This window comes from Scylla paramamosain, chromosome 3 (assembly GCF_035594125.1).
Source record: "Scylla paramamosain isolate STU-SP2022 chromosome 3, ASM3559412v1, whole genome shotgun sequence".
Taxonomy (NCBI): Eukaryota; Metazoa; Arthropoda; class Malacostraca; order Decapoda; family Portunidae; genus Scylla; species Scylla paramamosain.
In genome coordinates, this window is record NC_087153.1 from 24,965,530 (window position 1) to 24,991,458 (window position 25,929).

Genomic DNA, 25,929 nt, shown 5'->3' on the forward strand with positions numbered 1-25,929 from the left:
GCGTGCGGGTGTGTGTGTGTAAGTATGGTGAACATCACACACAGTGTGATGAGTATACATCAGATTGTGGACAACAATCAAGGCATCTGTCTTGACGTCAAAAGAAGTGATGCCACCAGCCAGTCCTTAAGGGACACCAGTCCTTCAGTCAGTCCTTAATGGACACTGGTCCTTCAGTCAGTCCTTAATGGACGCCAGTCCTTCAGTCAGTCCTTAAGGGACAGCAGTCCTTCAGTCAGTCCTTAAGGGACATCAGTTCTTCAGTCAGTCCTTCAGTCATTCCTTAAGGGACACCAGTCCACGAAAGAATGAGTTGGTGTGCTTGAAGAGGCTACCACAAGAGAACGAGTCTGTGTGCTTGCAGAGGCTACCATGAGAGAACGAGTCTGTGTGCTTGCAGAGGCTACCATGAGAACGAGTCTGTGTGCTTGCAGAGGCTACCACTTGAGAACGAGTCTGTGAGTGTGCTTGCAGAGGCTACCACTAGAGGAGGAGTCTGTATGCTTGCAGAGGCTACTACCAGAGAACAAGTTTGTATGCTTGCAGAGGCTCCCACCAGAGAACAAGCTTGTGTGCTTGCAGGGATCAGGCACCATCAGGGAATGAGTTTGTGTGCTTGGTACTAGCAGAGACTGGACACCATTAGGAAATGAGTTTGTGTGCTTGGTGCTTGCAGAGACTAGACACCATCAGGAAATGAGTTTGTGTGCTTGGTGCTTGCAGAAACTAGACCATCAGGGAATGAGTTTATGTGCTTGCAGAGAGTAGACACCAGCAGGAATTTATGCACTTGCAGAGACTAGACAACAGCAGGAATTTATGTGCTTGCAGACTAGACACCAACAGGGTGCAGGGAGTTTGTGCTTGCAGAGACTAAACACCAGCAGGGTGCAAGGAGTTTATGTGCTTGCAGAGACTAGACACCAGCAGGAATTTATGTACTTGCAGAGACTAGACCATCGGGGAATGAGTTTATGTGCTTGCAGAGACTAGACACCAGCAGGGTGCAGGGAGTTTATGTGCTTGCAGAGACCAGACACCAGCAGGAATTTGCGTGCTTGCAGAGACTAGACACCACCAGCAGGGTGCCGGGAGTTTATGTACTTGCAGAGACTAGACACCAGCAGGGTGCAGGAAGTTTGTGCTTGTAGAGACCAAACACCATCCAGAAGTGAGCTTATGTGCTTGCAGGAATCAGACACCACCAGATAGTGCATTTGTAGGCTTGCATAGGCTAGACGCCACCAGAGGGTGAGCTTGTGTGCTTGCAGAGGCTAGACACTACCAGGGAGTGATTTGTGCTTATATGGTTTGTGTATTTACAGAGGTGAGACAGTATCATTGGCTGCCTGCAACGGCACTCAAGCAAGGGGAGCGAACATCTTGGACTCAGATAACTTGCATGGACATGAGAGGAAGCAAGGTCACTTTGGAAGGACTGTTAACTCTCGGAGCTGAACCGGACGTAGTAGACCAGATGGAGGACAAGGATTCTTCAATGCTTGCACGTGACACCAAGTCACGGGAGCCTCACCAGGAGGAGCACATCGTAATAAGAAAGACCACCAGAGATCCTGACATCTTTGAAAGCTGACCCATTCATCATTGCCTTTTGAAATTCTGCGCTCACAGTTATGTCGCTATGTGCATTGGCCTTAGAACTAACATGGTGGTAATGAACAGAGAACCACGATGAACTGCTGAAAACTGATGTGATGCTGAGGGTATGAAACTCGTTCTTGACTAGAGATGTGGATGAAACCTGTCGTAAATTAAACGTATAGGTGGAGATGGAAACATGCCCAAGCTTTACTAACTGATTTCCAGTGACCACCATGTAGCTGAAGATATTGTCAGTCAATTCTGCACATGATGGTCCATCGGCAGTGGTGTGTGACTACATTACGGAGTTTTTCCCCACAGCTTGCACTATAACATAAATGTCAGGGTTTTTTACACTCATTTAATGTAATTGCTCACCCACCATGTGCCATTGTCTAGTTCAGGTATTGGTCACATTGAATTGTTAATCAGTTGATCAGGTGAAGAGACTTGTCTGCCCCCTCCTATGGAGAAAGATCGTGTGCACAACTCTAACCCCTTCACTGCTGAGAAAGGGGCCACAAGTTACGAACTCTGTTGGATGACACTGGGACTACATGAGTTTATTACGTATATTGTGAATTTCCGGCGAAGCCCAACAGGGGGGGAGTGTTACCGCCAAGCAGGTAAAAGAAGTTGTTGAACAAGTGTATGCTAAATAATATGTTCTGTGTCATGAGAGTTAAAGTGAACTAGTATATTAAGTATAATCACCAACTGTGTTGCCTCAAAAAGCCCTGTGAGGCTGGTGGTGAGAGACTAATATGGAGCATTGGGTAACACTAAGGAAACTGAGTTAATTAGAGTAGAGATTAAGGAAACTGAATTCATTATAGTAGTTAATTGCAGTAGTGAAGTTGTGTGAGAGGAACTAGCTGTGGAGAGCTTAGCTGTAGAGAGGTAGTGAGGGTCGTGTTTACGTAGTAAAGTTGATGATATGGCACGTAGGGTAGATAAGACACAGATGGATCACTCGGGAACTATTGCTAACCTAAGGGTAAGATGGGCAGGTGTGAGGCACCAAGGGCCAGCAGGGACAAAGCCCAGAGGAACAGATCCCTTTGTACCTCCACTGAGTTTGGGTGTGATACTCCAGGAAAGATCGGATCACTGTAATACAGACACAGGTGTTGCTTGGTGACAGGCCTCCGTAAGATCCCAAACATGTGACTTCCACATCTGTATTACGAGGGGTTGATTTCCCTAATTAACATAATCCATGATTAGTGATGCATTATGTTGATACAGTATGTAGTGGTTAGTAGTACTAGGCACATCTTATGTTTATCATGTATGTCTTCAGGTCTGACCGAATGCAATAAACAATTCGCATCACCGTGTCGGTCTAAAATCCTTTAGCTGCCTTTGGGCAGCTATAGAGTGCCTCAGGAAAACTTGGTGGGTGAAAGATTGTGAGAAGCTATGAGAACAGTTGGAGAGGGATCAAATGTAAAAAATGAGGATGGAGGACATAGTTTTCTGCGGAACCAAACAGGAGAGTACCCTCTGCCCCGCATGCAGGTGGGCGGAGTCTATGCATGTGGTCAAAGGTGAGGGGGTCACCCAGCTAGTGAGACATGCCCCATATCTACTTCCCAAACTAGCCTGCAGAGAGGCAGCATGGTGCTGCAGCACGCCTCAAGCTCTGAATGATGAAGCTGCCCTTCATCAAAGCAGTCTGGAGGAGTGAGTACACCAAGGGATGTCCTATGGTGAGTACTAACATGGTAAATTCAGCCCCATAGCCATATCCAGCTGCCTGAAGACCATGTGCTCATTGTTCTTTGTATATCCAGCTGCCTGGTGACCATGTGGCTCAACACTCTTTGTTGAGTGTTCACCTAGAATAATACAGTGTGCAATAGCAGTTTACTACCTCAGTGCTCTTGAATCAAAGCATAACACCAGCTTTTAATGTAACTTTGTCCTTTCTTGTTCACTGCCCATGTGGGCATGTCGTGGTGTCTATGGGACAGACAATTCCTGTGTGCCACTCACGCACCACAGGCATTACCCGTAGTTAGTCAGGCCTTCATTGTTGTATGTATTGTATGTAAATATACCTCATCAAAAGATAACTGTGCTTTTTTTTTTAGTGTTCTATCCTTGTCTACCTGGAGACTGACCCAGGAAGTACATGTGATCAGTGGTAAGTGTTTGGTAAACCTGATCCATGACAATATGTCCACATTACATGGATCAAGAGTAGGGTTTGTGAAGAAAGTGTATATGTGTAAAGCTGAAGGTGTTAATAAGAGAGGAAGACTACTTGAAGCATAACAAAAGAGTGTAAAGACATACATGTGTGAAAGAGGTATTAGCAGAAGCATAGTGCTGGAATAAGCAAGAAAGGAATATGTGAATAGGGAGTCTGTTTTAGTATAGGGAAACTGACACCAAAACTGAGGGGAAAGCCAGGTAATGACAAAACCAACTGAAATTCACTGAGGCCTTGGTGATTATCTTGGTGTGATTGGTAAATGTGTCAGACTCATCATATTTCAATGAGTGTCCTGACAAAGGACTGATATCCAGTGAAAGCCTTTCATGGCTGAATTTATCTCACCTTCAGGTAAGTTTTTCAGTGTTTTCATGATGCTCCTAAGCAAAGCATGACACAAGAACATTAAGTACATGTTACTGGTAATTATTTACTTGTAAATGTAACATGTACTTTTAAGCTGGTTGGTAAGTTGCCTGCTTAGAATTTTGCTAGATTGTTTAATATATGCTAGGGGCAAGATATTGTACCTTGAGGCTAGCAGCTTTCATACTGTTGTATAAGAGTACAGGAAGCAAAAGGTTTACAGAAATAAAGTTGCTAAGCATACCAGAAGAGACGTTTTGATCATATAGTAATTGAAAGTTATCAAGAAGACAGTGTGCTAAATGGAAGATGAATTGGGTTGCTTTATGAGTAAAAACATGTGAATCAAATTTGTGCTCAAGATTGAGAGAGAGAGAGAGAGAGAGAGAGAGAGAGAGAGAGAGAGAGGAGAGAGAGAGAGAGAGAGAGAGAGAGAGAGAGAGAGAGAGAGAGAGAGAGAGAGAGAGAGAGAGAGAGAGAGAGAGAGAGAGAGAGAGAGAGAGAGAGAGATACGGTACACAGAAAAACAGGCCACAACAAACCTTGCCTTCCTCATGAGGTAACCTGACCTAAGACTACTAAGATGATAGTAGAAAAAAAGGGCAGGAAAACAAAAGGCTCTCTTCCCACCCTCCACGCCCTCTAGCATAAGCCTTACAGAAAAACAGACCTGAAAGAAATACCTTACGGGATTAGAGAAGATAAAACCTGAAGGAAATTTTATAGGAAAGAAAATAGATGAAATGAGGTGTCCCCATTTCCTGAGGGCAAGAAAGTTAATCAGGCAAGATATTTATCAAGACATCATTTAAAAGTCTCAATGGTGTTGCAGTCTATCACGTCTCGAGGAAGCCCACTCCATAGATTTACTACTCAATGGAAAAAATAATTTTTTGATTCATGAGAGTTGAATGATGCTCTTTGCATGATTTGTTTCTTTGGCTTGGTATCATTTTTGTTACTCTACAGTGAACTCTTCCTAATTTATCAATGTCCTTCTGGTAATAGGGGCACCATGCTGGAATGCAATATTCCATATGGGGATGGACTAAAGAGTTATACAAAGTGAGGATTGTATCCTTAGATCTATATTCAAGAGATCTGCCGATTAACCCAATTACTTTATTCACTTTCTTTACAACTTGTGAACATTGTTGGCTAGGTTTTAAGCTACTCGATATTGTCACTCCTAAATAATTTCCATTGTCATCATTTTTAAGTTGAGTACCATTTAAAATATATTTTGCTTTCTCATTTCTATACCCTATGTGAATCACTTTGCACTTATCTGCATTAAAATTAATTTGTCAGGTTTGTCCCCACTCTGTCAATTTGTCTAGATTTTTCTGCATTTCTATTACTTGCTCATTAGAGACTACGGAATTGGCTATTTTGGTGTCATCAGCAAACTTCGATATCATACTGGTAACACCTTCATGTGTGTCATTAATATAAACAAGGAAGAGAACAGGTCCTAAGACTGAACCCTGTGGCACCCTGCTGGTTACATTAGTCCACTTAGATACTTTTCCATTTATTACTACTCTTTGTTTATGGTTGTTTAGCCAGTTTTCAACGCATCGCAACACATTGCCTTCGATACCACGTGATTTTAGTTTCATCAGCAAACATTTGTGGGGGACTTTGTCGAAGATCTTTTGAAAATCAAGATATATTATGTCTACCAATTTATTCTTATCATGATGGTTCAGAATATCATAGAAGAAGTCTAAGAGGTTTGTCAAACAAGACCATTTGTTGCAGAAGCCGTATTGAGTATTTTTAAGTAAGTTATTTCTTCTACGAGATTAAACAAGTTTATCTCTTATTAAATAATAAGTGTTATAAGCATTTTGCATACTAATGAAGTTGAGCTAATTAGTCGGTAATTACATGGTAAAGATTTATTGCCTTTTTTTGAAAATCGGAGTTACATTAGCAAGCTTCCATTCATCAGGCATTGTACTGGACTGCAAGGATTTATTGAACAATATGGTTAATGGTTTAACTAATTCAGACCTTCGCTTCTTTTAAGATGCGGGGAGAGATTGTGTCAGGCCAGGTGACTTGCTAACTTTAAGTTTATCGATGGTATTTTGACACCACTTTGTTATATTGATGCTTTTTTTTTTATTATGTAGGAGGGACACGTGGCCAAGGGCAACAAAAATCCAATAAAAAAAAGAAAAAAGCCCACTGAGATGCCAGTCCCATGAAAGGGTCCAAAGAGGGTAGTCAAAAATTGAAGGATAAGTGTCTTGAATACTCCCTCTTGAAGGAATTCAAATCATAGGAAGGTGGAAATACAGAAGCAGGCAGGGAATTCCAGAGTTTACCAGAGAAAAGGATGAATGATTGAGAATACTGGTTAATGCTTGCATTAGAGAGGTGGACAGAATAGGGGTGAGAGAAAGAAGACAGTGTTGTGCAGTGAGGCTATGGGAGGAGGGGAGGCATGCAGTTAGTAAGATTAGAAGAACAGTTAGCAAGAAAAATAGTGGTAGAAGACAGATAGAGATGCAACACTGCGGCAATGAGAGAGAGGCTGAAGACAGTCAGTTAGAGGAGAGGAGTTGATAAGATGAAAAAGTTTTTGATTCCACCCTGTCTAAAAGAGCAGTATGAGTGGAACCCCTCAGACATGTGAAGCATACTACCTTACATGGATGGATAAGGCCCTTGTTCAGAGTTAGCAGCTCGGGGGATGAGAAAAACTGGCGGAGACATATCAGAATGCCTAAACTTCAAAGAAGTTGTTTTAGCTAGAGATGAGATGTGAAGTTCCCAGTTTCAGATTATAAGTAAAGGACAGACCGAGGATGTTCAGTGTAGAAGAGGGGGACAGTTGAGTATCGCTGAAGAAGAGGGGATAGATGTCTGGAAGGTTGTCAAGTTGGTAGATGCAGCAATTGAGTTTTTGAGACATTGAACAATACCAAGTTTGTTCTGCCCCAATCAGAAATTTTAGAAAAATCTGAAGTCAGGCATTCTGTGGCTTCCCTGTGTGAAATGTTTACTTACCTGAAAGTGTTGGACGTCTATGAAAAGACGAGGAAAAGTGCAGGGTGGTATCATCAGCATAGGAGTGGATAGGACAAGAAGTTTGGTTTAGAAGGTCATTGATGAATAATAAGAAGAGAGTGGGTGACAGGACAGAACCCTGAGGAACACCACTGTTAATAGAATTAGGAGAAGAACAGTGACCGTCTACCACAGCAGCAACAGAACGGTCAGAAAGGAAACTTGAGATGAAGTTACAGAGAGAAGGATAGAAGCCAAGAAGCCATAGGAGAGTAGTTTGGAAATCAAAGGTTTGTGCCAGATTCTATCAAAAAACTTTTGATATATCCAAGGCTATAGCAAAAGTTTCACCAAAATCTCTAAAAGAGGATGACCAAGACTCAGTAAGGATAAGCCAGATCACCAGTAGAGCGGCCTTGACGGAACCCATACTGCCGATCAGATGTGAAGTGATGAATGTTTAAGAATCTTCCTGTTGAGGATAGATTCAAAAACTTTAGACAGGCAGGAAATTTAAGCAATAGGATGGTAGTCTGAGAGATTAGAAGTCACAATTTTCAGGAACAGGCTGAATGTAGGTTAATTTCCAGCAAGAAGGAAAGGTAGATGTTGACAGACAGAATTGAAAGAGTTTGACCAGGCAAGGTTGCAAACATGGAGGCACAGTTTTGGAGAACAATAGGAAGGACCCCATCAGGTCCGTATGCCTTACGAGGTTTTAGGCCAGCAAGGGCATGGAAAACATCATTGCGAAGAATTTTTATACGTAGCATGAAGTAGTAAGAGGATGGAAGATAGGGAGGAACAAGCCCTGAATCATCCAAGATAGTTTTTAGCAAAGGTCTGAGCGAAGAGTGTTTAGCTTTAGAGATAAATGTGGAATGCAGTGGTGCCATCTGGTTGAAATAAAGGAGGGAAAGAAGAAGCAAAGTTATCAGAGATATTTTTGGCTAGATGCCAGAAGTCACGAAAGGGGTTAGATTTTGAAAGATTCTGACACTTTCTATTAATGAAGGAGTTTTTGGCTAGTTGGAGAACAGACTTGGCATGGTTCCAGGCAGAAACATAAAGTGTACGAGTATTCTGGTGATGGTAGGTATTAAATACTTTTTGTGGGCCACCTCTTAATCATGTATAGCACGAGAACAAGCTGTGTTAAACAAAGGTTTGGAAGATTTAGGTCGAGAAAATGAGTGAGGAATGTACACCTCTATGCCAGACACTATCACCTCTGTTATGTGCTTGACACACAAAGACGGGTCTTTGACATGGAAGCAGTAGTCATTCCAAGGAAAATCAGCAAAATACCTCCTCAAGTCCCCCGAATTAGTAGAGGCAAAACGCCAGAGGCACCTTCACTTAGGAGGATCCTACGGAAGGACTGGAGCAACAGGACAAGATACAGATATGAGATTGTGATTGGAGGAGCCCAACAGAGAAGACAGGGTGACAGTATAAGCAGAAGGATTAGAGGTCAGGAAAAGGTCAAGAAGATCCAAGATGGTCAAGAAGATCCAAGATGGAATACTCGTACAAGTAGGATGTTGCACTAATTGCTTTAGGTCGTGGAGGATAGCAAAGTTTGAGGGCTAGTTCACCAGGATGGGTCAGTGAAGGGAGAGGAAAGCCAAAGCTGGTTGTGAACATTGAAGTTTCCAAGAATGGAGATCTCTGCAAAAGGGAAGAGAGTTAGATTGTGCTCCACTTTTGAAGTTAAGAAGTCAAAAAATTTCTTATAGTCAGAGGAGTTAGGTGATAGGTATCCAGCATAGATAAAATTAGTTTGAGAGTGACTCTGTACTCGTAGCCAGATGGTGGAATACTTGTAAGATTCAAAAGCGTGGGCACGAGAGCAGGTTATAGTCATTGCGCACATAAACACAACATCCAGCTTTGGATTGAAATAGAGGATAGAGAAAGTAGGAGGGAACAGAAAAGGGCCTACTGTCAGTTGCCTCAGACACCCGAGTTTCAGTGAGGAAGAGAAGATGAGGTTTAGAAGAGGAGAGGTGGTGTTCTACAAATTGAAAATTAGATGTGAGATTGCGAATGTTGCAAAAGTTAATGAAGAAAAAGTTGAGGGGGGGTGTCAAAACACTTAGGGTCGTTATCAGAACAGCAGTCTGACCTGGGGATATTTGTGGTCCCCTCCCCAGATGGGGTCCTCAGAGGCTGGTGTAGGAGGTTGCCATGATAATTTTGAATTTTTTTCAGTGAAGGTGTGTGCGTGTATTATTAGGTGCTTGTAGGATATTGTTGTTATTAATTTGGACTGCTGGCACCATAGGGATGTTGCTGGGGTCTTCTGCTGTAAATGTTGAGGCAAAGGAAGGTGTTTAGAATGTTACTAATTTTGCTCCTCGTTGTTGGTGTGATATCCATTTGCGTCCAATTTGGGTCCAATAGTTGAAGTAATCAATCTCTTTTGTCTGATACAGCTATAAAATTCATTCAGGTTCGTTTTACTCTTGCTTACATGTAACTCAGTGGACCTTTTACTGTGTTTGATTAACCTCTTTGCTTTACATCTTAGTTCAACGAATTTAGTGTGTTCTTCATTATTACTGAAGGATTTTAATCTGTTATGGACATCCCTCTTGGCACGCAAGCATTCAGCTATTTTGTGCGTTCCATCTACTTAGGCTTGACATTTTTAGTGGGACGATGATTTTTCACGGGTACGCATTCTTGCACTGCTTTTAAGTATCTATCCACAAAAAATTTACAGTGAGCATTAGTATCTGTGGTGGTAAGTAGGTGACTCCAGTCCATTTAGTTGAGCACTGATTTGAGTTTACAGAAATTTGCTCTTCTGTAATTCAAGGACTTTTTCTTTGCTTATATTTGACTCATTAGCCATGAAATTTATAATTAAGGTGATTGCATGGTGGTCACTGTTACTAAACTCCTTGCCGACATTCACAATTTCTACTATCTTTCATCATTCATAGCAAGCACGAGGTCAAGGACACAGTTATCACATGTCAGGTTTTTGCACAAATTGTGTAAGTGAACTTTCTTTTAAGTTATATATACACAGAGAGAGAGAGAGAGAGAGAGAGAGAGAGAGAGAGAGAGAGAGAGAGAGAGAGAGAGAGAGAGAGAGAGAGAGAGAGAGAGAGAGAGAGAGAGAGAGAGAGAGAGAGAGAGAGAGAGAGAGAGAGAGAGAGAGAGAGAGAGAGAGAGAGAGAGAGAGATAGTTAACACAAATCAACTAAAGCAAGACAACAGAAGACAGGAAAAATATAATCAATGACTCATTAACAGAAAACCACTTAACATGAATCAGAGCTTGTAAAAAAACACTGAACACATAAAAAAAAACACTGAACACATAAAAGAAGTAAAAACCAATTAAACACAAAAGATGGAAAACCAATGACAAAATAAATAAAGCCAATTAATACATAAAAGGAAAAACCAATTAGCACACAAAGCAGAGACCACTGGCCAGCATGAAACAATCTTATGACTAACACAGACAACCTCTCTCTCTCTCTCTCTCTCTCTCTCTCTCTCTCTCTCTCTCTCTCTCTCTCTCTCTCTCTCTCCACACTGCCTTGCCCGTGCCCCAGAGCCCACTGCCCCTCTGTCGCTCTAAACATCCCATAACTATAGATGTCAAATCCAAACAAAAAAAAAGGATCAAAACCCATCCAGAACACACACACACACACACACACACACACACACACACACACACACACACACACACACACACACACACACACACACAGAGAGAGAGAGAGAGAGAGAGAGAGAGAGAGAGAGAGAGAGAGAGAGAGAGAGAGAGAGAGAGAGAGAGAGAGAGAGAGAGAGAGAGAGAGAGAGAGAGAGAGAGAGAGAGAGAGAGAGAGAGAGAGAGAGAGAGAGAGAGAGAGAGAGAGAGAGAGAGAGAGAGAGAGAGAGAGAGAGAGAGAGAGAGAGAGAGAGAGAGAGAGAGAGAGAGTCTTCCCCAGTGAAAATAGGCACAGGTGTTCTACAAGGCAGTCTGCTAGACCCATTACTCTCAAACGTGTATGTCAATGACATGCTGAACCTTCTTCTGAGCACCCGTGCCTATGCCAATGACATCATCTTGTCACTACCCTTCTCAGCAGGAGAAGAATCAAGTTGTGACGCCCACCTGAGTGCCACACCACACTGCCTGGAGGACTGAGGATGCAGATGGCAGGTCACCTTCACCATCCAAAACAGCTGCTCGTGGTGTCCAGGTCAGCTCCTGACATCCACCCCACCTTCAATGGGGTGCAACTGACACCTCAACAGGAGCTGCAGATCCTGGGAGTCACATCTGACAGCAAGCCGACTCACCAGGCACACATCACTCAACTTGCCAGGTCAGCAGCAGGGAAGCTGGCCTGCCTCTAAAGGATGTTTGGAATCCTGAACAGCAGGGTACAGGAGCTGCTATACAAAGCCAAGATCTGCTCCTCTCTTGAGCTTTCCTGCCTCACCTGGGGTGGAGCAGTGCCCTCCCACCTCACTGTCCTGGACAAGATTCAGTGGAGTGCAGAATGGCTTTCTGAGCAGCAGGTAGGCCTGCACAGTCTGCAGCACTGCAGGAACATGGCAGGCCTCACCACCCTCTACAAGGTGCAAGAACAATGGACATCCCACCTGCTGGAACTCTGCTTGCCACCACACTGTGCTGAGGTGCTCAGTAGAGCTGTCTCTATGGCATCCTTAGCCCTGGCTAATCCATGGTCTCACTCCACCCATCCTCAAAAGACAACTCAAACAAAACTATGTGCAGTAGTGGAATAAATTTATGGCTGCAGACAAGTGCCCAGACAACCTTAGTGTTGCAGTGTGTGGAGGCCAGAAATTCAGTGTTAGTGAGCCAGTGGTTTAGTGAAATGCGTGTACACATGGGTGTACATAGTAAAGGTTCAGCCTCATGAGTGACAGTGACATTTTAGCAGTGTATAGCAGAGGTTATGCCTCATGAGTGACAGTGACGCTTTAATATGGTGTAGAGGCTCAGCCTCGCAAATGATAGTGACACTTGTACAATAAATGTAAGATCTTAAATTAGACAGTTGAGTGGTTTTGGATAGGGGGTACATAAATATCTCCTTTAACTCATATGATCCTCCACATAAACAAATTGTATATTATGTAATAATAATAAGAGAGAGAGAGAGAGAGAGAGAGAGAGAGAGAGAGAGAGAGAGAGAGAGAGAGAGAGAGAGAGAGAGAGAGAGAGAGAGAGAGAGAGAGAGAGAGAGAGAGAGAGAGAGAGAGAGAGAGAGAGAGAGAGAGAGAGAGAGAGAGAGAGAGAGTGGGGGAGGACAGAAAGCACAGTAGTAAGAGTGGGAGGCCAGTGGACACAAGTAATGGTAGACCTGGGAGCTCAACACACCATGTTGTATAATTTAATTGCGTTTACTCCCAGTACATCTCCTCTCATGGTTGGCAGATCAGATGGGAGTACAAAAGTGGCATCATTAATATCCACTCCTTGTGGTGGCTGGGAGGTAGCAATTCTAAGGGCCTCCTCAAAGGGATCTGGTGGATCTTCCTTCTGGCCATCCTCTCCTTCCAAGTCTTTGATGGCATCCTGTAAAAGGGAAAATAATTAGACGTTCTCTCTCTCTCTCTCTGTCTAGGCCAGTTTTCCTTAAACAGCTATGAATTGAAAGTAATACAGTTATGATTATGAACTTCCATGATACATACCTATACAAAAAGGAGCCATAATTAATGAAAATATTTCAGCCCTCCCATGAAGTTATTTTATTTTATTTTATTTTATTTATTTATTTTTCTGGACTAAAATGTAAAGTGTAGGTTCTGTCCACTTCCATCTAATTGGCTGAATCAATTATGTCCAAAAACACAAGTTTTAATAAATAAATAAATATAGCTGGTACTATCTATTGGGGAAAAACTTGTCTAAGCAAATGTATATATAATAGTTTCCCTCTTGTGATATTTTTACCATGGCCCTCCAAGACACTTTGCCATGTTTTTTTGTAAAAATTGACAGTAAATACTAAGTAAACTGTTTCCTGCAGTAGTGATAAAATGGAAACAGGAGAGTAGTGTGTGTGATGATGACATGGCACTGGTAGCTGTGTTGATGATACTGAGAAGTAGGAAGGGTGGAGTGAGAAGCAACACTGCAACATTCATCATTATTTCAATCTACTTTATTTAATACTGTATAAAGTGTTTGTAAAAAACATGAGGCGCCAAGCATCACAAGGGCCGCTCACACCAAACTAAAAATTTCAAGAGAATGCACTCAAAGTTTGCAAACTTCCAACAACCATAACTTTGTTATTTTTATGTTATATCATCATATTTGGCTACAAAATGATTGGTAGACATTCAGACTCACAAAGGTGTCATAAAACTAATACATTGATAATCAGGACATATTTTATTGCAACTTTTGTTATACTTTTGGAAGTTACACCAAACTCTGGATGTATTTAATACTGTGACACATCACATAGTCTGCCTCCTCTTAACAACCTATTCACCATTACTAGATGCTATAAAAAGGGAGATTTAAAACTTCATGACACTTCCTTTGAAAACTGATTTGTTCATCAGTTTCCAACTCACCTCCTGGATGCCCCTTGTTCCCCATCCTCCTCATAAATGAGGATATGTGTCTGTCTGTGCCTAGGAGGCAGTAGACACCTGCTGAAACGATAATTACTCCCAGTGAGGTCTCAAGCACAGTTCAGGGGGTGCTGTGAACTTATCATTAAACCCAGCTGTGACCTCACTGAACGTTTCCCTTTGTGTCTCACAACACAAGGGGGCAGTCACAGCCTGCCCTCTAAAGACAACTCTCTTCCTCCACACAAAACTACAAGCACCTAATAACACACACACCCTTCACTCAAAAATTTTAAAATCATCATGGCGACTCCTACACCAGCCTCGGAGTCCCCATCTGGGGAGGGGACCATAAATGTCCCCAGGTCGGACTGCCTTTCTGTCATCGACCCTAGGTGTCTTGACACCCCCCTCAACTTTTTCTTCATTAACTTCTGCAACATTCGCGGTCTAAGATCTAATTTTCAATCTGTAGAACACCACCTCTCCTCCTCTAAACCTCATCTTCTTTTCCTCACTGAAATTCAGGTGTCTGAGGCAACTGACAGTAGCCACTTTTCTGTTCCCTCCTACTTTCTCTATCCTCATTTTCGATCCAAAGCTGGATGGTGCGTTTATGTGCGCAATGACTTAACCTGGTCTTGTGCCCACGCTCTTGAATCTTCCAAGTTTTCCACCATCTGGCTACGAATACAGAGTCACTCTCATACTAAATTTATCTGTGCTGTATACCTCTCACTTAACTCCTCTGATTATAAGAAATTCTTTGACTACTTAACTTCCAAAGTGGAGCACATTCTGACCCTCTTCCCTTTTCCAGAGATCTCCATTCTTGGAGACTTCAATGTTCACCACCAGCTTTGGCTTTCCTCTCCCTTCACTGACCATCCTGGTGAACTAGCCCACAACTTTGCTATCCTCCATGACCTAGAGCAATTGGTGCAACACCCTACTCGTATTTCTGACCGTCTTGGAGATACGCCCAACATTCTTGACCTTTTCCTGACCTCTAATCCTTCTGCTTATGCTGTCACCCTTTCTTCTCCGTTGGGCTCCTCCAATCACAATCTCATATCTTTATCTTGTCCTATCGCTCCAATCCCTCCTCAGGATCCCCCTAAGCGAAGGTGCCTCTGACGTTTTGCCTTTGCTAGTAGGGGGGACCTGAGGAGGTATTTTGCTGATTTTCCTTGGAATGACTACTGCTTCCGTGTCAGAGACCTGTCTTTGTGTGCTGAGCGCATAACAGAGGTGATAGTGTCTGGCATGGAGGCGTACATTCCTCACTCTTTTTCTCGTCCTAAACCTTCTAAACATTGGTTTAACACAGCTTGTTCTCGTGCTATACATCATAGAGAGGTGGCCCACAAAAGGTACTTAAGCCTTCCATCACCAAAATCTCATGCACTTTATATTTCTGCCCAGAACCATGCCAAGTCTGTTCTCCAACTAGCCAAAAACTCCTTCATTAACAGAAAATGTCAAAACCTTTCAAGATCTAACTCCCCTCGTGATTTCTGGCATCTAGCCAAAAATATCTCCAATAACTTTGCTTCTTCTTTCCCTCCTCTCTTTCAACCAGATGGCACCACTGCTATCACATCTATTTCTAAAGCTGAACTCTTCACTCAAACCTTTGCTAAAAACTCTACCTTGGACGATTCTGGGCTTGTTCCTCCCTCTCCTCCACCCTCTGACTACTTCATGCCACGTATTAAAATTCTTCGCAATGATGTTTTCCATGCCCTCGCTGGCCTAAACCCTCGGAAGGCTTATGGTCCTGATGGGGTCCCTCCTATTGTTCTCCGAAACTGTGCCTCCATGCTTGCACCTTGCCTAGTCAAACTCTTTCAGCTGTCTCTGTCAAAATCTACCTTTCCTTCTTGCTGGAAGTTTGCCTACATTCAACCTATTCCTAAAAAGGGTGACAGTTCTAATCCCTCAAACTACCGTCCTATTGCTTTAATTTCCTGCCTATCTAAATTTTTGAATCTATCCTCAACAGGAAGATTCTTAAACATCTATCACTTCACAACCTTCTATCTGATCGCCAGTATGGGTTCTGTCAAGGCCGTTCTACCGGTGATCTTCTGGCTTTCCTTACTGAGTCTTGGTCATCCTCTTTTAGAGATTTTGGTGAAACTCAAGCTGATAGAGTCTGGCACAAAGCTTTGATTTCCAAACTACCCTCCTACGGTTTCTATCCTTCTCTCTGTAACTTCATCTCAAGTTTCCTTTCTGACCGTTCTATTGCTGCTGTGGTAGACAGTCACTGTTCTTCTCCTAAATCTATTAACAGTGGTGTTCCTCAGGGTTCTGTCCTGTCACCCACTCTCTTCTTATTATTCATTAATGATTTTCTAAACCAAACTTCTTGTCCTATCCACTCCTACGCTGATGATACCACCCTGCACTTTTCCACGTCTTTTCATAGACATCCAACCCTTCAGGAGGTAAACATATCACGCAGGGAAGCCACAGAACGCTTGAATTCTGATCTTTCAAAAATTTCTGATTGGGGCAGAGCAAACTTGGTATTGTTCAATGCCTCAAAAACTCAATTCCTCCATCTATCAACTCTACAGAACCTTCCAGACAACTATCCCCTCTTCTTCAATGACACTCAACTGTCCCCCTCTTCTACACTGAACATCCTCGGTCTGTCCTTTACTTATAATCTGAACTGGAAACTTCACATCTCATCTCTAGCTAAAACAGCTTCTTTGAAGTTAGGTGTTCTGAGACGTCTCCGCCAGTTTTTCTCAGCCCCCTGCTGCTAACTCTGTACAAGGGCCTTATCCGTCCATGTATGGAGTATGCTTCACTTGTCTGGGGGGTTCCACTCATACCGCTCTTCTAGACAGGGTGAAATCAAAAGCTTTTCGTCTCATCAACTCCTCTCCTCTGACTGTCTTCAGCCTCTCTCTCACCGCCGCAATGTTGCATATCTAGCTGTCTTCTACCGCTATTTTCATGCTAACTGCTCTTCTGATCTTGCTAACTGCATGCCTCCCCTCCTTCCACGGCCTCGCTGCACAAGACTTTCTCCTTTCTCTCACCCCTATTCTGTCCACCTCTCTAGCGCAAGAGTTAACCAGTATTCTCAATCATTCATCCCTTTCTCTGGTAAACTCTGGAACTCCCTGCCTGCTTCTGTATTTCCACCTTCCTATGACTTGAATTCCTGCAAGAGGGAGGTTTCAAGACACTTATTCATCAATTTTTGACCACTGCTTTGACCCTTGTATGGGACTGGCATTTTTTTTATTAGATATTTGTTGCCCTTGGCCAGTGTCCTTCCAACATAAAAAAGAAAAAAAAAGGAAGAGGCTAAATGATTTATCCACAGGCACAACCTCCCTCCTTCCCTCTCCTGAAAAGCATCAGTTATCACACAAGCTGAGTATGAATCAATGTTTCTTTCCTTTATGTGTTTTCCAGTAATTAATTTTTTTCAAAGACCAGGCGGTTGGCTACCTGCTTTACTAGGCCCGCCGCAGCACGAAACACCGGTTTGCAGACTACGAACCCTGCTAGGACGCCCTTGGTCCTCAGGACTAACACAGAAGCTCTATGCCCGCCCCTCAGACCCAGGGGGGACTGGTACTGCATCCGCACTGTGTACCTCATTATCAAAGCCATTAACCTGCTGGTATTTGAAGGCAGGAAGAGTGCTACCTCCCCACCAGCGGGCCATCATCCTGGAAACACCAGACTACCGATGTTGAGGGTAAGTGGGTTTGGCCCACCGACGCGGCAAATCACCCTGACAGCCCCCACCCCAACAAGATAGAGAACTCGAAGGAGCAGAAGGACTCCGGATCAGTGAAGCTGTTCTGGGCTCCGAAGTTTGGCAGAACGCCATTACTCTATGAACGTCTGATAAGGGAGGATGGAATATTGTCCAACTCCCTGCCTCACATTCATCTCGTGGGGAAGCACTTTAGCCGTAGGCCCAATCCTGCCCCAGCAGGCTTGTTCCTACGTTACCAGCGGGCGCCACTAAGAGGCACACTTCCCCAGTAACTAAGTCTCAAGGAGGGTTTTCACGTCACTTGGGTAGTCACGGCATGACACCATCCCGGGCCTTCCAGGAGTCATAGTTTACACACACACACACACACACACACACACACATATATATATATATATATATATATATATATATATATATATATATATATATATATATATATATATATATATATATATATATATATATATATATATATATATATATATATATATATATATATATATATATATATATATATATATATATATATATATATATATATATATATATATAATGTACAACCTCAACGATGCTGCAAAATTTTAACAAACATCTAATCAGAATAACGAACCAAAACTGCCATAACAAACTGGCCACTGGTGCGAACACTGGAATTTTAATAAAAATTAAATTGGAATTTCATGACACATTTGCCATAACAAAAAATTGCACTGGAACAAATTAAGTCTGATATCGCATACCCTACTTTATGTTACACAAAGTCAAAGGAATTGTAAGAATCACCTGCCCCTTTGCTATAACCCTTTACTATATAAAATGGTTATTTCAAAAGCTAAATGATGTCATGACCAAAACTAACAAGACAAACTTGCCATTCGTGCAAGCACTGAAATTTTAATGAAAGTTTAATCGGAATAACAAACTAAACTTTGCAAGACTAACTAACCAGCTGTGTGAGCCACTGGTCATCTATCTGCTGCCTATCCCTTCCTCCCTTTTCCCTCCCTCCTTGTCACCTCCCCTTCCCCTTATCTGTTAGAGATACAGGACACATAATTCCATTTTTATTCTCAATCAGTCTCATTCTACTTAACAGTCCTTAGGTTTGTTCTTACTTTAACACTTTCACAGTGAGAGAGAGAGAGAGAGAGAGAGAGAGAGAGAGAGAGAGAGAGAGAGAGAGAGAGAGAGAGAGAGAGAGAGAGAGAGAGAGAGAGAGAGAGAGAGAGAGAGAGAGAGAGAGAGAGAGAGAGAGAGAGAGAGAGACTCTAACTTGGGTGGTACTTACTGTATGTATATGCACGATGCCAACAGTAGGTAAATGTGACCCATACTTGTCAAAGCAGAGCAAAACTCAGGACGATAATATGTGAAACTCAAGATGGTAATTTAGGACTAGGCATGAAACTCAGGAGGGTACTGTATATATTTGTTGTGTTATCTCAAACTTAAGAGTGCAAATGTGCTCGTTTTCATGCATTTTTTGTATTTTTTTTTTTCCATAAATTCTTCAGTCATCAAAACACACATTTGCCATAACAAAAACTACACTGGAACGGATTAAGTCTGATATCACGTACCCTACTTTATGTTACACAAAGTCAAAGGAATTGTGAGAATCACCTGCCCCTTTCCTATAACCCTTTACTATAAAATGGTTATTTCGAAAGCTAAACGATCACTCTTTACATATTAAATGTCAGCTTGCCACATCTTGGAACATCTTGCATTTGTGGTTCATGAAAATAATTCACACCATAGCAATGTTTCATGAATACTGGAATATGAAAATAGAAAATATACAATATTAACCATAAAATGGTGGAGAATTGTGCAGTACTGCGAGGGCTGCTCATCTATCTTGTATTAGCAATAACAACATGATAATAATAATAATAATAATAATAACAATAATAATAATAATAATAATAATAATAATAATAATAATAATAAAGAATAATAATAATAATACATATACCAAGGCTGTCGCTCCCAAAAGTGGGGAGAGCTAAGACAAGGCACATAACAATAATAATAATAATAGTAATAATAATAATAATAATAATAATAATAATAATAATAATAATAATAATAATAATAATAATAATAATAATAATAATAATAATAATATAAGAATAATAATAATAATACATATACCAAGGCTGTCTCTCCCAAAAGTAGGGAGAGCTAAGACAAGGCACATAACTTTCACATTCACACCACCCTCTTAGCCCCTTGGCCCCCAACAGAAAAGAGAAATACTCCTGCCTTCACTTTAAGGGGATCAGTAACACAGCATGGAGTTTGGTCCGGAACAAGGCTCCTTCATACCAAGTACCCTTCCCTACCACACCCGATTGTCTCATACCTATGCGAGACTATTGATGTGAGGCACCTCCCTCGGAGATAGCAGGGCTGCATTATTCTTCATGCACAAACAACTGCTCTCCATTTGCTTCTATCATGCACAATCATTCTACTATTCTAGAAAATTACCAATTTACAATAATCTCTCTCTCTCTCTCTCTCTCTCTCTCTCTCTCTCTCTCTCTCTCTCTCTCTCTCTCTCTCTATATATATATATATATATATATATATATATATATATATATATATATATATATATATATATATATATATATATATATATATATATATATATATATATATATATATATATATATATATATATATATATATATATATATATATATATATATATATATATATATATATATATATATATATATATATATATATATATATATATATATATATATATATATATATATATATATATATATATATATATATATATATATATATATATATATATCAAGCAGAGATATATTTTCAATTCATTTGCAGACAAAGCTTGTTAGCATGTATTGTTATATGGATATATTATGTAGCCAGTGTAAAGGTATATTTATTACACTTATTTATTAACCTGCAATGCTTTATGCATATAATGTATATATAGTTTATGTTTTTTTTTTTTTTTATGTAGGAGGGACACCTGCCAAGGGCAACAAAAATCCAATAATAATAATAATAATAATAATAATAATAATAATAATAATAATAATAATAATAATAATAATAAAAAAGCCTACTGAGATGCCAGCCCCCAAATAGGGTCCAAAGCGGTAGTCAAATATTGAAGGATAAGTGTCTTGAAACCTCCCTCTTGAATGAATTCAAGTCATAGGAAGTGGATATACAGAATCAGGCAAGGAGTTGCAGAGTTTACCAGAGAATGGGATGAATGACTGAGAATACTGGCTAACTCTTCTATTAGAGAGTTGGACAAAACAGGGATGAAAGAAAGAAGAAAGTCTTGTGCACCAAGGCTGCAGGAGGAAAGGAAGTGTGCAGTTAGCAAGATCAGAAGAACAGTCAACATGAAAATAGCAGAAGATAGCAAGAGATGCAACATTGCAGCAAAGAGAAAGAGGCTGAAGACAGCCAGTTAGAGAAGAGTTGATGAGACAAAAAGCTTTTGATTCCACTCTGTCTAAAAGAGCAGTATGAGTAGAATCCCCCCAGACACGTGAAGCATATTCTATACATTGATGGATAAGGCCCTTGTACAGAGTTAGCAGCTGGAAAGGTGAGAAAAACTGGCGGAGACATCTCAGAACGAGTAATTTCACAGAAGTTGTTTTAGCTAGAGATGAGATGTGAAGTTTCAGTTTAGATTATAAGAAAAAGGACAGACTGAGGATGTTCAGTATAGAAGACTGGGACAGTTGAGTGTCATTAAAAAAGAGGGGATAGTTGTCTGGAAGGTTGTGTAGAGTTGATAGATAGAGGAACTGAGTTTTTGAGGCATTGAACAATACCAAGTTTGCTCTGTCCCAATCAGAAATTTTAGAGAGATCAGAAGTTAGGCATCCTGTGGCTTCCCTGCATAAAATATTTACTTCCTGAAGGGTTGGACATTTAGGAAAAGACATGAAAAGTGCAGGGTGCTATCATCAGTGTAGGAGTGGATAGGGCTCAATAAGAAAAGCCAGAAAATCACCAGTAGAGCAGCCTTGATGGAACTCATACTGGTGATCAGATGGAAGGTTGTGAAGTGATAGATATTTAAGAATCTTCCTGTTGTGGATAGATAAAAAAAAATTTAGACAGGCAGGAAATTAAAGCAATAGGATGGTAGTTTGAGGGATTAGAATGGTCACACTTTTCAGGAACAGGCTGAATATAGGTAAACTTCCAGCAAGAAGGAAAGGAAGATGTTGACAAACAGAGCTGAAAGAGTCTGACCAGGCAAGGTGCAAGCAGGGAGGCACAGTTTCATAGAACTACAGGAGGGACCCCATCAGGTCCATAAGCCTTCCGAGGGTTTAGGTCAGCAAGGGCTTTTAAAACATCATTGCAAAGAATTTTAATAGTAGCATGAAGTAGTCATAGGGTGGAGGAGAGAGAAGAACAAGCCATGTGTCATACAAGGTAGAGTTTTCAGCAAAGGTTTGAGAGAAGGGTTCAGCTTTAGATAAATGTAATAGTAGTGGTGCCATCTAGTTCAAATAAAGGAAGGAAAGAAGAAGAACCAAATTTAATTGGAGATGTTTTTGGCTAGGTGCCAGAAGTCACGGGTGGAGTTATATCTTGAAAGATTTTGACACTTTCTATTAATGAAGGAATTTTTGGCTAGTTGGAGAACAGACTTGGCATGGTTATGGGCAGAAATATGAAGTGCATGCGATTCTGGTAATGAAAGGCTCAAGTACCTTTTGTGAGCCACCTCTCTATCATATATAACACGAGAACAGGCTGTGTTAAACCAAGGTTTGGAAGGTTTAGGTCAAGAAAAAGAGTGAGAAGTGTACGTCTCATTGCCAGACATTATCACCTCTGTTATGCACTCAGTACACAGAGACAGATCTCTGGCATGAAAGCATTAGTCATTCCAAGGAAAATCTGCAAAATACCTCCTCAGGTCCCCCCAACTAGCAGCAGCAAAACACCAGAGGCACCTCCTCTTTGGGGGATCCTGAAGAGGGACTGGAGCGATAGCACAAGATACAGATATGAGATTGTGATCGGAGGAGCCCAACAGAGAAGAGAGGGTAACAGCATAAGCAGAAGGATTAGAGGCAAGGAAAAGGCCAAGAATGTTGGGTGTATCTCCAAGACAGTCAGGAATATGAGTACAGTATTGCACCAATTGCTCTAGGTCATGGAGGATAGCAAATTTGAAGGCTAGTTCACTAGGATGGTCAGTGAAGGGAGACGAAAGCCAAGGCTGGTGGTGAACACTTAAGTCTCCAAGAAGAGAAGAGTCAGAATGTGCTCCACTTTGAAAGTTAAGTAGTCAAAGAATTTCTTATAGTTGGAGTTAGGTGAGAGGTATACAGCACAGATAAATTTAGTTTGAGAGTGACTCTGTAGTCATAGCCAGATGGTATTTATTATACTTTTCTTTGCTGACACAGGCTATTAGCCTGCAATGCTATATGGATATATCATACAGTTTATGTAAAGGTTACAGATTTATTTCCTTACAGACTGTTAGCCTGCAATGTTATATATATATATATATATATATATATATATATATATATATATATATATATATATATATATATATATATATATATATATATATATATATATATATATAACTTAAGTAAAAGTATACTTATTATAGATTTATCTGTCTGTCTGTTTATCTTATTTTCTTATTATAGATTCATCTTCTCAACTGCTTTTCCTTTCTAAAAAAAAATATATATATATATATATATATATATATATATATATATATATATATATATATATATATATATATATATATATATATATATATATATATATATATATATATATATATATATATATATATATATATATATATATATATATATATATATATATATATATATATATATATATATATATATATATATATATCACTTAAGTAAAAGTATACTTATTATAGATTTATCTGTCTGTCTGTTTATCTTATCTTCTTATTATAGATTCATCTTCTCAACTGTTTTTCCTTTCTAAAAATTGCTGCTCTCTAATTGCAGGAGTGGGTATGGGGAGCTCATAGCAGTGTGGCACTGGCACAATGGATGACATAAGATAGCAGGTTAGTTTCAAAATATCACTGTTCAAATCAAAAGAAAAGTTTAAAAGGAATAATTGTCATTTTCTTTTATTTATAGGTAAGAGCAATTAGGAAATAACATTTACTGACTAAAGACAAAAAAAGTAAAAATTTTGTTACACAATGATAATTTAATGCCAGCAACATTACAGAAACAAAAGGGGGTTGAAGAAATGGAAAGAAAATGTTTACTCACTTTTATTTATTTATTTTATTTTCATATTTCACGCATGGTGTACTGTAACCAATTTATACTCTAGAGAAGCAGCAATGTTTTTAACTTGATGGTAGGTTCAGCTTTCCTGATCATCATCTGGTAGCTTGATGAAACTAGACATAACCATGTGATGTCCAGTTTCCTCTCTTCCTCTGCATAATATCATTCAAGGGTGGCTGCCGCAGCTGTCATGCAGTGTGTGTGCACGTACGTGTGTGTTTGTATGTGCAGAATATGTCCATCTGATGTGAAATGCCAATAGTGATGTGGAGAAAGCAGATATGAGCAATGGTGTTGAGAAAAATCATGAACAATAATGCATGTAATAATATGTACTATACTACAGGCAATTGGACAGAATGGCACTATACGATATGTTGGGGCCTTTTGCCACAAGGCAGTCCACAGAATATTGTTTGTCCAGTGATGTTTACTCCTACTTAATACATGAACCCCTGGTCAGAAAGAGCGAAAATCCAGGAAAGCTGCAGACAATAGGGTTAAAAGCATTTGACCATAGGATATTTCCCACTTAGAATGACTTTAAACTTTCATTTCTGAGAATATATGACTTTCCTCCCAGAACACCCTGTATATAGATAGATAGACAGATAGACTGACAGACAGGTACATAGATAGATATGTATATTTGTGTGTGTGTGTGTGTGTGTGTGTGTGTGTGTGTGTGTGTGTGTGTGTGTGTGTGTGTGTGTGTGTGTGTGTGTGTGTGTGTGTGTGTGTGTGTGTGAGAGAGAGAGAGAGAGAGAGAGAGAGAGAGAGAGAGAGAGAGAGAGAGAGAGAGAGAGAGAGAGAGAGAGAGAGAGAGAGAGAGAGAGAGAGAGAGAGAGAGAGAGAGAGAGAGAGAGAGAGAGAGAGAGAGAGAGAGATTGATTCTAATTCTTGAGGGAATAAATCTGTCTCAATTCTTGAGGGAGACATAGGCCAGGTCTAAGGGTGATGACAAATGAAGCCAGAGCTTTACCTGACGACTCACCCTGCCCCACAAAATCATAAGTTCAATTGAGCTCATCTATCTGAAGAGATGTCCCCTGTATTGAAAGGGGCTTATATTTCTCAAAATTTGAAATTGAGTATAATGATGTTTTTCATGCCCTTCTTAGCCATAATCTCATCATGACATCAACATTGGTGCCACTAGAATGAAGAGGTTAACCCTCAGAAGTTTAGGGACCTGATGAGATCCTTCTTACTGTTCTCAGCAACTGTGCCTCCATGCTAGGAATTTTGGTGAAACTTTCACTGTTGCTTGAGATACTTCAAAAGCATTTGATGGAACCTGGCACAAAGCTTTAATTTCCAAACTCCCCTCCTATAGTTTCTATCTTTCTCTCTCTGTAGCTTCATCTCAGGTTTCCATTCTGACTGCTCTATTGTTGCTTTGGTAGAGAGTCACTGTTATCCTCCTACATCTATTGACACTAGTGTTGCTCAGGGTTCTGTCCTGTCATCATCAGGGTTGAAAAATCATGATTTAAAAAAACATAAATAAATAAAAATTGACTTATTTGATTTTTTACTCTCAATATAACAGTTAGATAATTTTCATACAATAAACTTAATTTTGATTTAAATCATGATTTTTTTACTGTCAATATAACACTCAAATGAATTTTAATGCAGTATATTTAATTTTGATTTAAATCATGTTTTTTACTATCAATATAACACTTAAATAATTTTTAATACAGTATATTTGATTTTGATTTAAATAATTTACTCTCAATATAACACTTAAATAATTTTTAATACAGTATATCTATTTTTATTTAAATCATGATTTTTCACTCTGATTTAAATAAATTTAAATCACTTGATTTAAATAACTTGATTTAAATTAAAGCAAACCTGGTCATCATTAACCCTTTGACTGCCACTTGGTCCACCTTTCCCTAATTACCAATCACTCTGAGACATCTTTATTTGTAGTACAGCTATATCCAATCTTTAAACAGGGAAGAAATTGCAAATCCTTTTTTTTTTTTCATCGCTAACTTTCTTGTAGATGCTTATAAAGACTTCACGCA

At 40.2% G+C, this 25,929-nt stretch overlaps 1 protein-coding gene across 3 annotated transcripts in view; it reads right to left on the bottom strand.

Moving 5' to 3' along the window:
- Window positions 1-25,929, bottom strand: part of LOC135093170 (uncharacterized) — a 56,790-nt gene that overhangs the window by 3,747 nt on the left and 27,114 nt on the right. For all 3 annotated transcript variants that reach the window (XM_063992127.1, XM_063992109.1, XM_063992119.1), the window contains exon 6: window positions 12,576-12,773. In XM_063992127.1, the coding sequence (XP_063848197.1) occupies window positions 12,576-12,773 (198 nt within the window). The remainder of the gene's footprint in view (window positions 1-12,575; window positions 12,774-25,929) is intronic.